The sequence below is a fragment of the Hyalella azteca genome, unplaced genomic scaffold (assembly GCF_000764305.2).
Source record: "Hyalella azteca isolate HAZT.00-mixed unplaced genomic scaffold, Hazt_2.0.2 contig6974, whole genome shotgun sequence".
NCBI classification, from domain to species: domain Eukaryota; kingdom Metazoa; phylum Arthropoda; class Malacostraca; order Amphipoda; family Hyalellidae; genus Hyalella; species Hyalella azteca.
This window is the reverse complement of record NW_025937113.1, coordinates 21,189-37,655: the sequence shown is the minus strand read 5'-3', so window position 1 is coordinate 37,655 and position 16,467 is coordinate 21,189. Positions and strand designations below refer to the sequence as shown.

Genomic DNA, 16,467 nt, shown 5'->3' with positions numbered 1-16,467 from the left:
TAATGCATATGAGAGAGAGAGAGAGAGACTGGAAATGATGAGAGTATTACTTGATGAGAGGGGTGATGGTGATGGTGTGATGTACGAGAGAAAGGGAGACGAATGAATTGCAATGATAGTAAAGGTCTGTCTACAGAGGTGACTGCTGCCATGACTGAGAGCAGAAAGCGACATTTGGAGAGAGCATGGAGATTGATGGAGAGGAAGAGGTTAGTGAGAATGGAGGCCAGAGATTCAAACAATAATAAAATAATAATACTGCAACAATAATAATGCAAAAAAATGGGTATTCTGGACATGAGATTTATCATTATTTGATATGAACCTTGAAACGACGATACACAAGTGAGACATAGCGTTATATAATAGTTCGAATAATTTTCGTATTGAACTTCTTTCTGTTTTCGTATCTTACTCATAACGCAAACTTTTCTACTCCTCTAGCCTTCGCTATGTGCGACAGAGGGATCGAATGGGACCCACTATCGTTGCAATCCATTCGTCTCAGTTTCATTCTTCTCTTCACACGAGTTTGCTATGCGGGTCATTAAGATATATTTTCCCAAAATAAAGCAGCATCCTTCATTCTATGTAATACTGTTCTGTCGTTGGTGCAGATTGCGCACGATCATAATTGCTCAACTCAAATCCCTAAACGAATCTCACGATAAAGAAAACTGCTTAAAAGATTGAGATCTTTGTTAAGATCACGAGCAAAGATATCTGATTTTTTATTTTTGGCTTGATGTTATAATTATTTAATATGATTTAAAATGTACGACTTTAATGTGTATTGTGAGTGTTAATATTAATGTTAGTATAAGAAACATAAAAATTAGTTATATTATGTTAGTATGAAAAATATAAGAATTAGTGATATGTTATGCATAACATTAGTGCTATGTAGCGAGATCCGCTACACTGGGTTTCCTTTTCCTACTTTATTCCATAAAGAAACGCTTCCATATCTGTTTATAGCATATCTTTCTATCTATGAATGTTCAATGAATAACATATTTTCTCAGAAAAATTTCACCCTATAAAATTTTCAATAGAATTCTTATCATTGAGTCTCTGTCATTTCAACAGCTGTCGGACAAATTTACGGCAGGACTCGCGGCCGGTCTCACGGCCAATCTCCTAATTCTATGGCCAAGAAATATCTCCCAAACTGATGAACGTAGGTCAATAATCCTTGGTACACGCATTCATTGGGACCAAACGGTGATGTTTAGCTTATGAATTTTTTTTCCATTTCACCTTCATTCGCGAGTTATGAAGCAATTCGGACCGAAATTTGCAGTGCCCAAGGAATTTTTTCTAACTACTGAACAGATTTGAACGAAACTTTGAATAACCGTTTCTAACCTTCCAACGGTGATGATAAGCTCGCGAAAATTCTTTCGATTTTATTTTCGTTATCGATTTTTTGACGTTTCATATTCATTTCAACGTTAAACGATTATTCACTGAAGGAGGTATATTACTGTTATGGAAATAAATTTTGGCATGAAAATTTTTCGTAATTAACTTCCTTAAGCTTATTATTGACTCATTTAATAAGCGAAGTTATTTTTTTATATTAAAAAACTGTTCTGAAATGATTTTGCATTGTAAACGAGAACACTTTCTCGTGTGTTCTCGGTTGAGTGAAACTATTCCGGTATGACTGTAATCTTGGCTTTCTTTCACCGCAAGTCTCTGCGTACGCAAGTTTGGGTCTGACTTCACTCCAACAAATTAGATAGAAAAGGACGTTCCAACGTCTGTTGCTGATAACATTTTGCCGATTTTCCACAATTTTAAAATGAGTGAAACAGTGTTACTAACTAATGAAGTGGACGAATCTGTTTCCCCAACAAACGATGCTGCTAATGGAGAAGAGGGTGCTGTTGCTCTGATCTCTGTAAGTTCATCCTTACTATTTTTTATTGTGAACGTGACCGTCGTCGGAATAGAATTATTTCATACTTTTTATTTTAGCAACTGATTTAACAATCCGCCTCAGTGGCCTTACAAGTTACAACTACTGATAGTGATAGTTCATGAATGATGCAGCCATGCAGGTGAAATTTTTTAGAAATTGGAGTTTTATCATTTTGAAAAGCTAACACCGTAAGTGTATGTCTAGGTATACCTAAGATAATAAGAGTAGCTAAGAGTGATGTGATAATCGATCAGTCTGTCATTGACACAGAATGACACTTCTCACTTGACTCACTTGAGACTTGACCTACCATTTGCCACCATGATTAAGGACTTGCTTGCAGAAGCCACAAGTGAAACTGAAAGAGGCAAAAAAGGCTGGTAGGCCTACTTAACTTGTGGACTCATGATTGGAAATTTCCTATTTTTTTACTGCTAGGCCTATCTTGGAGATTCTAATGACAATTTTCCAATAAATTGGAGTTCCAGACTCCCAGTTGGCTGTGTTGGGCACTTTTTATTAGCCAAAGTAGAAAATTAGATAGAAGCCACTAATGAATATGATAGAAATTTCAGTAAATCTGATGGTCTGACCCATTTCCACCCATTCCATATTCTAATGTTTTTTCCCCAATTTCTTTGGTGAGAAATGAGAAAATGGCAAATTTTTGTTCACAAATTTATTAAATCCCTTATGAAATAGGGTAAACACGGTATATTCCGACACATTAAGGACGCATCGACCCATCGAGAAATGAAAAACTATGAAAAAAAACCTTATGCGTTGCGTAAGTTCTGTTGCCTTCACATGACTCTCAAAACACTTCACTACGCGTCAGCAACGATGAAACGTCACAAAATGTTGCCATATTTATTAAAAAGCCTTTAAAATGGAAACCTACCACATAGTGGCAAAGCAGAGAGTTTTTTAGACTCTCCCTCAAGTTCATTTTTGAGTCCCATAAGTAGACGGTCCTACCAAATCCCTATATTCTGTCACGTTTTGTGGCATTTGGCAATATTCGACACGTGGTGAGTCGTATTGCGTCAGCGCTTCAAATTTAACTGATACGTATTGCCGACATCCACGTGTTCAAATTCCATTTTCAACTGTCAAATTTGACACATTTTTCGATGATCTCACCACGTGGCATGCATTGTCTCTCTTTGGATCTCAATATTTTCCCACTAGATGGCCAAGACCTAGTGTTTTTGCAGTATTTTGACACGCAAATGTATGACGTCACCATTTCAACCATCAATGAACGCATGTAACTAAAACAAAGCTTAATATAAAGGAAAAGCAGGAGAGGTGACAGAATTACCTACGATGTCGGAATATACCGCGTTTACCCTATATTCCGACATCGTAGGTGGCTTGAGATTCGTTCCTTCCAACGAAGGACTGACTTTGGCAAATCGTACAAACCCGAATGTCAATGTCAGGAATACGTTACGTTCCCGAGTCCCCGACATCCTCCCAGCTGGAGAAATTGGTTTGTGCGGTGCAAACCCATTGAAAATAAAAATACAGGCATTGCACTTCTTTTTAAATAATTCAGTTCTCATTTTTTGCAACTTTGAAGGTTAATTATATAGACTAACAACAAACATTAATAAAATATGAATAGCTTCAAGAGACTCATGCATACCGGTTGGACAAAAGCGCGTGAGCGTTAGCGTGGGTTACAGCGTGGGCCAGCCTGGCTCGCTCTCCCTTTAGGTACGTTTTATTCCCTCAATTCATAACCAATAATTATGAAATTAAATACCATACATGGTTTCACATGCTTATTGCGCAGTTGCGACAATTTTTGTTCTCTTTTTTACCTCAAAAACAGGTGCAAACGGGTAAATTCAGTCATGTAGGTACTTTTCATTTCCTCAATTTGTAACCAATAGTTATGAAATAAAATTCACAGTTTTACATGCTTCTTGCACAGGCAAGATGATTTTTTTACGTAAAAAGGCATGGTACCTAAGGTACATAAGGATGCATACCACACTCATTCATTTCTGGTACCGGTATAATACCAGACTAGGCCCATACCAGAATAATACCAGATCGTGGGCCTGGTCATTAAAAAACACATAAAACAACTATTATGAAGTCAACAGTCTTCACAGGTTAGGTTAAGTCAGTGGTTCCCAAGGTGGGCAATATCCCCCCCCTAGGGGCGATGGAACGATTTTGGGGGGCAGTAAAGAAGAAGAGGGCTTTTGGGGGGCGATAGGGGGCGGCAGTCCAAAGTCAAAGTCAGAAGTTCGAACGTTTGTTTGACGTGTTTGACGATTTGTACACAACATGTGCAGCACATGACTCCCAGCGATTTTTTTCACCCAGATCTGTTTTTAGCACATTTACTCACTTATGGAAAAAATGCACTATTGTGCTCACCATGTCCGTCCGTCTGTCTGTCCGCCTGTCTGTCAGTCAGTTACTTCACGTTTTCGTCAACGATAAAATGAGCTCTCTGTCACTCACTGCAGTGGGTACTGAGTTATATTTTTTAACCTCTCCTGGGTTTACATCTCCGACAAATTAACGGCCGGTCTCACGGCCAATTTCCAAATTCAATGATCAAGGAATACCTCTGTCCGCCTGTCTGTCAGTCAGTTACTTCACGTTTTCGTCAACGATAAAATGAGCTCTCTGTCACTCACTGCAGTGGGGACAGAGTTATATTTTTTAACCTCTCCTGGGTTTACATCTCCGACAAATTAACGGCCGGTCTCACGGCCAATTTCCAAATTCAATGATCAAGGAATACCTCTCAAACTAATAAACTTAACTTGATGAAATTTTGTACACGTATTCATTAGGACCTAACGGTAATGCTTGTGAAAATTTCTTGAATTTTGCCTTCAATTGTTTTTGCCATACTTATATGGCATTGCAGGCCAAATTCACAGTGATCAAAGAATTTCTTCCAAAATACTGAACAGATTTGGATGAAATTTTGAATTTACAGTCCTAAATACCAAGCGGTGATGCTTAGCTTGTGAAAATTTTTTCAATTGTGTCTTCGTTCGCGAGTTTCATTCATGATTTAAACAGCAATACGTGCGAAACAATGGTAAAATAATTTTTTTTTTCAATCTAAAAAACACCATTTTGTAGTTAGGAATGTATATTCAAATTTCATTCAAATCTGTTTGGTAGTTAGGAAGAAAATCTTTGATCACTGCGAATTTCGGCGTGTATCGCAATATAACTCACAAATGAAAGTAATATTAAAAAAAATTTTTGCAAGCTAAATGTCACCGTTAAGTTCTGATGAATACATGTTCCAAGTTTTATTGAGCTGCGTTCATTAGTTTGAAGGTATTCTTTGATAACTGAATTTGGAGATTGGTCGTGAGACTGGCCACAAATCCGGCCGTAAATTTGCCTGAGATGTCCTAGGTTTCTAGTGCTAGAACAATTAAAACAGCTGAAAAACACATTGGTTCACTAAATGGGGTCTTATTTGTGAATACACATTTATGTTTAACCTTTATCTTCTAAAATTACAGCGAACTAAATTTTATAGTAAGAGGCGCTTGATTTTATATGTGTCTGTGGGGGGCGCTAGAAATTCACTAGGGAGCCAAAGGGGGTGCCAGCCTGAAAAAGTTTGTGAACCACTGGGTTAAGTCTTCCAAGTTATTTTTTTAGTAATAAAAATGGTCTTTGCTGACTTGACCTAACCTTGAGGTCCCTTGATGAGTGAATAAAAAGTAGCTACGGGACTGAATTTGCCCGTTTGCACCCGTTTTGCTGTTTTATTTGCAAAGGATATGTGGTAAAAAAGAAAACAAAAATCGTTGCGACTGTGCAATAAGCATGTAGAACCATGTATTTAATTTCATAATTATTGGTTAGGAATTGAGGAAATAAAACGTACCTACAAGACTGAATTTGCCCATTTAAACCCATTTTACTGTTTTATTTGCAATGGAGATGAGGTAAAAATGTAAAAAATTGGTGCGACTGCGCAATAAGCATGTGAAACCATGTATTTAATTTCATAATTATTGCTTACAAATTGAGTAAATAAAACGTACCTAAAGGGAGAGCAGGTGTAGGGCAGGTTCAGGGCTGGGCTGGCCCACGTTGTAACCCACACTAACGCTCACGCGATTTTGTCGGACCGGTCCCACGCATTGTGTAAAAAGGATGTAGAGACAATGTTAAGAATTTCTAATGACAGTTATGTCTAGACATATTCTATTTACAAAAGATTTCACACTCAAAACTATTTTTCATTAATTACAATGATGAAATTATTTCTGACTCCTTTCATTAACCGTATAATCTTTAATAACCCTATCAGCGCACTAATGGTATATATAGAACAAGCAAAATCTGTCATTTAACACTAATATTTGTTTACTTAATATGCCCAATTTCTGAGGACTTGGTTATTCACCACTTACCTCACGTCTGGACAGAATATTGCCTCACGTCTGGACGGTCTATGGAAGGTAAACAAACGATGTTTGTCAGTTCGAATAAGAAATTTGTATAGAATTTCTTCGAAAATAAATTTCTAGATTTTTACTTTCACAAAATTTCCATATCAAGGAAAATCATAGATTATTGATGGATAATTAAATGCATATTGAGTATTATACGTTTTCTGTCTCTCGTCCCTTGACAAAATGTATGTGCGCACTGCGGCCTGCACCGACGCTTGTGCGCGCTGCACAGACGCTTGCGCGCGCTGCACCGACGCTTGTGCGCACAAGTGAGGATGGCCAGAAGTTGCGCCAACTGTGCGCAGCAATGGCTTAAGAAAAGTCAAAATGCGCGGGAAAATTTCCTGAAAACGTACATAATCCTGAGTGTGGAGAAGCAGTGAGGTAGAAACTAACTCATCTAGTAGGAATATCACTATGACAGTCAGACCCGTCAGACTCGCTGCTGTCCGGGGTCTATTTCTGGGACCCCTGATAGATTAGTAACTGAGAGTCAGGATACTATTAGTTCCAAGTATGACTATGGCAGGATCAGTGAAACGAACGGTTAACACTAGATCTCTTATAATATTGATAAAGTGGCTCGGTGAGTACAGAAGTAAGGGGATTGACAGACAGCACAAGTACGTGCTGGAGGAGCGGCTAGCAAGATGACGGCTAGGCAGTACCGCTGCGACTAATGAGCGGTGCACAGATCGAGCTATATATAGGCCTTAACAGGGATGACGTCACTGAGTGTGACTCTACCATGTGGGTACAGAACATGTTATAAGAGGGTGACGTATGATAACATAGAGGGTGATAGAAGATCACCTGACACTGCCATGTTGGAATCCTAGGAAGAGGAGAGGGGAGGTAGTGCCGTAGTGGGATGGCTACAAGTTATGGTTTCAACACGCAGGCCGGGAGCAGCGGCAGCACGCTCATTGCCCTACAATAGTAGCAGGACAAGCACTCTAGTGCTGCTGCTGCCCCACTTGCATAGTGGCAAACCAGAGCTTTTTTAGAATCAGTTCATTCTTACTTTCCTCATTCACTTAAGATTTAAGATAATTTCTTAAGTATGATAATGCTGGTAGTGGTACCGGCATGGTGGCAAACCAGTGATTTTTTAGAATCAGTTCATTTTTAATTTCCTCATTTACTTGAGATTTTATCAGATTTCTTATGTATGATAATTCTGGTATCCAAGATACTTAGGGTAAACGCGGTATATTCCGACACATTAAGGACGCATCGAGAAATGAAAAACTATAAAAAAAACCGTATGCGTTACGTAAGTTCTGTTGCCTTCACATGACTCTCAAAACACTTCACTACGCGTCAGCAACGATGAAACGTCACAAAATGTTGCCATATTTATTAAAAAGTTGTGCTGCTGCTGCTGTTCTGCTGCTGCTGTTCTGCTGCTGCTGTTCTGCTTAAATTGACTGCAATTGGAGACGGAGTGCACAATGCAGGATAGCTGCGCGCTGCGCAGCTACCCTGCCATAGTGGCAAAGCTGTGAAAGCAAAGTTTTTTAGACTAATAAGTTCAATTTTAAGTCCTTTGAGTAGACCAACAAAGTATCATGGATACCATGATCCCACGCCTATTGGAACAAGTGCACTCCTATTTTTGACCTCTGCACTTCTCTATCACATAGAGCCTGAGGGACATGGGCATTTTGAAGGCATTTAGAATGCCACCATGCAGGCCACTCTTCCTAAAATGGCAGGAAAGCTCTATGGCTCAAGAGGTAGGTAGGTAGGTACAAATATATTCCACATCTGCTTGTACTTGTACTAAATCCCACTTTCTGTTAGCTTTTTAAGACCTCTGCTTAATTTATTCTTTATAAAACACAACAATTCCACACTTTGACTTGCAAATTTGGAAAATCATCTGTTGAAAAAGTTTTCACTGGTGACTTCTGAAAAATAGCAATGCATAGTAGCAAAGTCTGAATTTTTTTACACTTCTTTTTTTGCGTCTTGTGACTGAAATTTGACAGTACTGTCAGAGTGTCAATGCTCATAACCTTGCCACAGCACTTAGTTGTCAGCCTTCAATAGTAATATTGTTGCCAGTCATCTATTCTACAAATGAAATTGAACCACATCTTTTGATGTAACATAAAATGGGGTTACTTAGACATTTTTTTAAATGATGCCATTTTTTACTAGCTAAATTAAACTTGAATTGAAATATGCAAAATACAGGTCTATACTCTAGGTTCACTGACCAGAAATTGCTGGCTCCTGCCTCTCATAGTTTTTATGTAATTTCAAAAGAATATAACTCAGTAGTACTAATTGCAGTGAGTGACAGAGAGCTCATTTTCTCCTCAACAAAAACTTGAGGTCAAGGACAGACAGACAGACCGATGGATGGACATGGCGAGCACAATAGTGCATTTTTTCTATAAATGAGAAAATGCGCTGAAAAGTGATGATTATTGTTACCCCAGCTCTTAGGGTAGGTATCTTAAACCAAGTGGGGAAATCAATTATATTTTTTGATAAAATAACTCCAGGTTTTGGTGCATTGTAGTAGAACTCTTCTAGTTACATATGCAAATGACAAATTTGAGGAAAGTGTCATAGTATGCAAATGGGGGAGCGCCGCCCCTGAATGGGGGAACTTGGACCACCTAATGTCAGCCATGAAGGGGTAATATTGACTGGCTTGGAAATTGTGTTAAAATTACCATATATGAGACTCGAGTCTGAAACATGAAGAGAAGACATTAATAGGTGTATCAAACATGAAATATGTTGTATATGGTAATTTTAAACTAATTCCCAAGCCGGTCTATGTTACAGCCGTCAGGGCTGACATTAGGTGGTCTAAGTTCTCCCATTTGGTGGCGGTGCCCCCATTTGCAAACTATGACATTTTCCTCAAATTTGTCATTTGCATACGTAACTAGAAGAGTTCTACTACAATGCACCAAAACCTAGAGTTATTTTACTAAAAATAAAAAAATTGGATGGGGTTCTATGACAGGCTTTAAATAATAGCTCTTTTTTGTGGGTCATATTTTTCATTTTTAACTTTGAGTTTTGGGGGTTTTTGTTAAAAAAACTAAAAGTGGCCTAAACTACCCTATTTTACGGTAATCAGAATGTCTTTGTCATGTAATTTAGTTGTCAAACCCTTCAAATGCAGTTCTCTCAAGTATATATTATATAGTTTTTAGGTGATAAGCAGCAAGGAATAAGCAGTATAGTACATGCCTCATAAAAAGACTGTCTAGTTTTTCCCTATGTCTTTTGAACACATTGATTTAGCACTTTGAAATATGTCCCAAACTTTGAGGCATCTTCTCTTGCTAATGCTTAGAAGTGGTCAGGCTTGTGTTGTTAGTTCTTGTTAAATAAGAAGCTAAATTATGCAATTACAAAAAAATTGGTGTTTAATTAATACTAAAGTTGAAATTACTGTTGAACATAAAGTTTAGGTTTGCTCAACATAAAATAATTGAAAAAAATTTATAGTGTTCATTTCTCTAGCAATGCTAACAATCATTGCTATGTTCCTTGAGCAGTGGAAAATGCAATTTTCTCTGACAAATCATTGTTTACCTTATTTCTAACCTATGGCCAAGTTTATGTTTGGAGACACCCAAAATGTCATTTTATCCCAGCTGCCCCCTTCTAACCATAAAACATCTTTGGGGATGATGATCTGGGGTGCTCTTTCTTGGAAATCTGGTGCATCAATGATTTCTCTTCATGGAAGAATCACCATGACTATCCTAAAATTAGGAATTTTGGAGGACCAAGTTCATCCAATGGTAAAACCACTATTTCTGGCGGGGAATGCCCTCTTTCAAGATAATGCCCCAATCCATACAGCTGGACTTGTAAAAAACTGTACAAGGAACATTCTAATGAAGTTGAGCATCTCATTTGGCCACCACAATAACCAGACTTGAATATTTTTGAGCATTTATGGTTGATTTTAGAGATGAAAGTCAGAGGTTGTTCCCTGCCACCAATGTTTATTATAAAAGAGCTAGTGGGAGTTTTAACTGTATAATGGTTAAATTCCTTTGAAAATAATTCACAATTTGTATGAATAAATACCTTGAAATGAGTCTTCACACAAGTCAATAATACCAATTCAAAACAGAAAATATTCAAAACAGGCATTCCACAAGGCGAAGTCCTATCACCCACACTGTTCAACATATACGTTTCAGATATACCCTCACCACCAATGTTAAAATAATTACATATGCATATGACATAACAATCTTGTCCGACTACTAAGACAATAACACTGCTGCACAAACCCTTCTTCCATACCTACAAAGCATACACACTTGGACCACAGAAAACCAACTACAACTCAATGCAACAAAAAGCACTGCCACTCTTTTCACACCTGAGCCGGCCAAATATAGTACACAACTCAATCTCAATATTAATAAGACGCTCATTATAACAGTAGGCAACCCTAAAATACTTGGACTTACCTTTTCCCCAAAGATCACCTTAAGCACACACATTAGTAACACTCACATCAAAACAAATAACACCATCAAAATAATCGAATCACTTACATCCACACAATGGGGAAAACAAAAAGAACTACTCACAACCACATTCCAAACAATCATGCATCCAATCCTCGAATACACAAACTCATCCTGGTCACCAATTATATCACCCATGCACATGAACATACTCCAAACAGTCCAGAACGCAGCACTCAGGATAGCCACAGGCTGTACCGCAGACACCAACATCCACCACCTTCACCAAGAAACCAAACTCCTACCCCTAACACAACACCTCAAACTTCACGCCTCACAACACAGACAGAAAGCACAAAACCCAACCCACCCACTACATACCCTGACCCTTCAGCCACCCCCACACTGTCTTGTGAAACAAGCCATTTTCCACAACTCAGGTTTCACCACCAACTTGGATACTCCACCTGCACAAGCCACACAAGACACAAACAAACAAATCTCGAAACCATCCACACTACAATCACAGAAAACTATCTTGCAACCCTTCCTCACTATAAAATTCTAAACATCCCTGCACCACAGATCCACCTATCTGAAATTAACCTACCTAGACCTGCACACAGGAACCTTGCTCAACTTCACACAAACAAATCACTGCTACTTCTCTCATCTAAATAAAATAGACCCTGCCACATACCCTTCTCCACTTGGCCCACTCTGTCTATCAAACATGCACGACACCATTCATCTTTTCTCCTGCCCTGAAATGCCCACATCCCTGTCGGTGGGCAACCTTTGGGCAGACCCTGTAAACGACGCAAGGGTGCTGACTTGCTGGGGCGACCAACTTGGCTGGTCCCAGAACTAGGTCTAGGCCCCGCCTCACTTCACGGCACAAGGCGGGACCTAGACCCAGTTCTGGGGCCATCCAAGTCAGGGTCAAATACAACAACAATGAGTGTAATTGCTGCAAATGGTGGACCCACACCATACTAAAATATATTTTTTGGATTTCTCAGGTGTTTCCCTTATTTAGTCTAACCCCTGGTTGCTCAGCACCACCAAAAGTTTTTACCAATACAGAGCCTATGAAATAGAAAAGGCATACTAAATTAATTACAATTGAGGATGTTTTCTCTCCACAGGATCCTGAGCCAGTCCTGAAGCACCCTCTGAACAGCACCTGGACCTTGTTTTATTTCATCAATGACAAGAGTGGAAACTTCAACTGGCAGGAGTCCCAAGCTGTGGTTGCATCATTCAATACAGTTGAAGACTTTTGGGCGTGAGTATTATGTTCATTTCCATCAGAAACTAGTGGCACTTGTGTTTTTGTTTCCCTTCTTGACCTAGTCCTGGATTTGGTGCTAATTAGTGTAGTTGTTTTTATTAATATCTCTGACTATAGACAGCATTTTTGTAGGTTTATTATATATTTTCTCCTGCTAATAGCTAGAAATAAATGAAAGATGTACACTTGCATCAAGTTTACTGGTGGAGAATTGACTAGAGCCAATATCTTGAGTGGGATAAAAATTGCCCATCTAGAATATGATAACTGATGGCACCTTCCTTAGACCATTATTATAATACAACTAGGTACATTAATCACAACTCTAAAATCTTATTTTATTTTTGGTAAGGGAATATCTACTCATCCATCTGTGTCAACTCCTTACTAAACAAAACAATAATAAATTTGTAACATTTCCTGGTGCTCTAACAGGCTACTTAATACTCTGATCACTATCTTTTTTTTGGCTCTACCTCTTACAACTACTCCTTGCTCAGCCCTAGGACTGGCAGGAAACGTGTTCACAATGTGCAGTTGACCAAACGCCAGTTAGTTTCATCTGAACAGTCAATTTACTTGATAGTAACATAAGATTATAAGCTAATATAATATACTTGTAACTGGTATTCACTTAACAACGGATTGCTTCAAGTATCGGTATCTATCCAACAACAGTTATTCAAAATGGTGATGCAACATCTTGACCAAATGCATTTGATTGTATTGAATGTTGGGTAATTTCTGAGCTTATTATATTTATTCACTAAGGGGGGTGTGTAATAGTAATATACAATATAAATAAAGTATAGTGTAATTACTCAAAATATTTTACTCACATGAGTGTAGTAATACTACACTTGCGTGAAGAGGGTTAGGGTCCTGAAATTTCTGAGTTTGTATTAACATATGGAGTGCAACATGACCTACCAGTGGGTTGCAATGTTGTTTTTTCCAGACAAATTCCACAATTTAGATTTTTCAAGTGCCTTGGTTGGCAGAAATTTATGAAGGTGGTACTCCCTTATTAAATTTAAAAAGTCCAGAAGAAAACTGAATTTTTGCAGCAGAACCTACAAATTTACTAGTACATAATGAATTTTAGGCCTTTTTTGCCTGCTGTCTTGGCTGTTTATAAACTATCTGGCAAGTAAGATGGGTTGTATAACACTTAATGTGTTGAGAATATGAAATTTAAATTAAGAGGAATCCAGTTGTGATTATTTTTTTACAAAACCTAGTAAGTAACTTATACTTACCATATTTTGATTCAATTGTCTTCTGTAATATCTATCTCCTCTCCTCTCCTCTGTGATAGTTATTCTATTATGAAATTGAAATATTTTTGATTTCAGCACAGATATAATGGTACTACATCTTAATACGCACATGGATGGTCTTTTTATCCTATTTCTCACCTACCATTTAACTAAAACATCTATATCTGTGCAAAATAATGTAGTTGCATTTACAAAATCACTTGTAACGGATACATTTTCATTATATTTGTATTCAATATTAATGATTGTGGTCTGATGTCCGTTATGTTTCAGATTGTTCAACCACATAGAGAATGCCAGCAAGCTCAAGATTGGGTTTGACTATTCGCTGTTCAAGAATGGCATCTTGCCGGCATGGGAAGACTCGGGCAACACCGGTGGTGGCAAGTGGACGCTCAACACTTCTCGGCATCAACGCTTTACTGATCTTGATAATTACTGGCTGGAACTGGTAAGCAGATGCTGCTATTCTTACAGGCTCATTGCCGTGATGTAAAGAAGTGCGTTTAGTTTAGTTATATTGAGCCTTATTGTGCGAATTATGGATCACATGTCACAAAGAGGGCCGTGAAATCGTGTTGAATTAATTTTATGTATAAAGTGCATAAGAAGAGTCAAATTGTTCAGTGGTTAATTTTATCACAGATCATGATGATGGTTGGTGAGAATGAGGAAGAGTATGTCAACAACGTGATAACAGGCGCCGTCGTCAGTCTCAGGATGAAGCAGGACCGAGTTTGTCTGTGGTGCGCCCCAACCAAGAAGCCTGAGGCTATTTTGAAAGCCGGGTGCGTTATAACTGCTACGATGTTTCCTACTCACCATTTCATCTATCATTAATCTGAATTTTCTCTCTACTTGCTTCCCTATGAAATCGCATTCAATAAAGACCGTCATTTTGCGTTGGTGCTGACGTTTCTATATGACTAGTCATATGAGACATGTATATTTGTTTCAAACTAACTTTTTAGACTAGCTAGTCGGGAACCCCGTTTCAAAATGGGAAAGGTTTGGTATGGAAAGGGACGTTGCTGTGGAGAAGTTTATGCTTCTGCTATGAGGAGTAGAGAACTGACCACTTTCTTACCGCTGAATATTTTTCAACGTTTTGCAGGAAGGCGATGAAGCGATGCATGGGCATCCCACCGAACACTACCATCGATTACACAGTGCATTCGAACAAGAGCACCAGCCGAAACTCCAGTTTGAGATCTCTCTACAGTTTATAAGCGCTCTCGCTACCACTTCAATTAATTATTATTTACTGTGCTCTTCTCGTTGTCTTTAATATTCATACAAATGAGACTTATTTTTTCTCGCGTGTGGTTGTAACATTAGTTTACCTTTCTCTCTAGTGTAGTTATGTTTCTGTTTCATGTCTGTTTTGCTTAGTAATTTTCTCGTTTCTCATCTGTTTATTCCCTCATTTAATGTGTTCAGTGTTAACCTTGTGCTAATGTCATGGAAGCGACTTACGATTCTGATTCATTTTTGTGACTTTGTATCAAATAAAGGAATTTCGTTGTGGCATTTTGATCCTGCATCACTTCTGACTGCTCCAACGGTCTAACACTGTGACTGAACTCTGTGGAACAATCTTGGGGGAAAAATCGAGCAGCGCACATGTAAGTTGAGTTATGGATAATGTAGTAGAGTAAGTAGAGTGATGAAGCTATATCTGCTGCACATGAACATTAGCCAGACAACTCGATTTGTTGTCCAGAACATCTGCTACAATTGATACACGTGCAGGTTGCATGTTGTACATCACAGACTTCGTTCTGAATTCCCGTGTTAGGCTTCGACTCTTTGCGGTACAAACTGGTCTCGTTAAATGTTGTGGTTTGGCTGACCGCATTACCAAGATTCATTAAAATCCTTTGTTGCGATCAATATAGCCAGAAAGTTGATAATTTTAGCCTCTAATTGCCTTATGAGCTAAAATCTCGTTTTTTAAGATAGTGCAAGTAGTTCTGAAGTAGTCAATCCTCTTTGTTTCTTCTTAGTGTTGGAGTTAATCTTTTGCGTTCGAGCGGATGAGGAGTACTTAGAGAAAACTGTATGTATTAAGTATTCAGTTCAAGCGTATTGCAACTTCGACACGTTGATGCTTGTTAACGTGTAGTGTCTCAATTTTGTTTTGGTTTAGGGTGTCTGAAATTTCCCTGTTGGCCGCGAAATTTGCTGGCTGTTATGTCGTATTTTCTTTGCCAGTCCTTCCCAGTATTTTCTTTGCCAGTCCTTCCCAGTATTTTCTTTGCCAGGCCTTCGCTTTGGGAAGCCTGGGTCTAGGCTACTGGGAGGTGGTTGTGTGGCTCCTCGTTTTCCCGTTGATGTTCTGTAAACAACCATCTGGAAACTAATAAACGTCCTAAAACATTCAGGCGTTTTGTACTCTGTTGCTCCAGCATGAAACTCCTGCAGTCCTGGTTTTTGACCATCAAATCGTGGTCTCTGTAATGGAGTGCTATTTATTGCAAGTATTTACACTAGATCTTTCTACGTTAATGATCTCTATCATGTGGAGAAATCTATTAATGTAGGAATTTGATGGAACGTCTGTATTTTTAGCCAACCAAGCCGTGCTGTATGATTACTGCCTTTAATCCACGGTTCGTAAATTGATAAATTAATATCAATTGAATTTGGTCAAATTCAATTGAATTTGCTAAGGGAGAAAGGATAGAAAACCTTTTAATATTATCGACAATTGCATTAGTTTCGTGCTGTATTTTGGCTGCACAGAACATATCGGGACAACTTGATCGATCTGCATTCTACTTTAACGATCACATTTAGGGCTTCACCGGGTTGCAATAATGGCGATTACTTGTCATGTCTGACGAAATTCAATACTTACCTACATGTAGCGCCGCTTGAAGACTCACCAGCACCTGATACGATGTCAGAAGACTTCCTCACAAAAGAGACCTATTTTGAACTGCTGATATGCGAGACTTATAAGCCGATTGAGTACGTAATCAGATTGCTGCTGAATTTAAGTCAGTCGCGCCGAATTCAAGGACGAAAGTTGCGTGTCAAA

General features: G+C 38.5%; 1 protein-coding gene across 1 annotated transcript; it reads left to right on the top strand.

The window, feature by feature from the left end:
- Positions 1 to 1,663: 1,663 nt before the first annotated feature.
- LOC108677821 (eukaryotic translation initiation factor 4E-1A) lies at positions 1,664 to 14,954 on the top strand. The gene is made up of 5 exons (XM_018166113.2): positions 1,664 to 1,906; positions 11,999 to 12,138; positions 13,698 to 13,875; positions 14,070 to 14,212; positions 14,539 to 14,954. Exons 1-5 carry the CDS (start codon positions 1,808 to 1,810, stop codon positions 14,651 to 14,653), a joined length of 675 nt encoding a protein of 224 aa, XP_018021602.1. The 5' UTR covers positions 1,664 to 1,807; the 3' UTR covers positions 14,654 to 14,954.
- Positions 14,955 to 16,467: the final 1,513 nt, after the last annotated feature.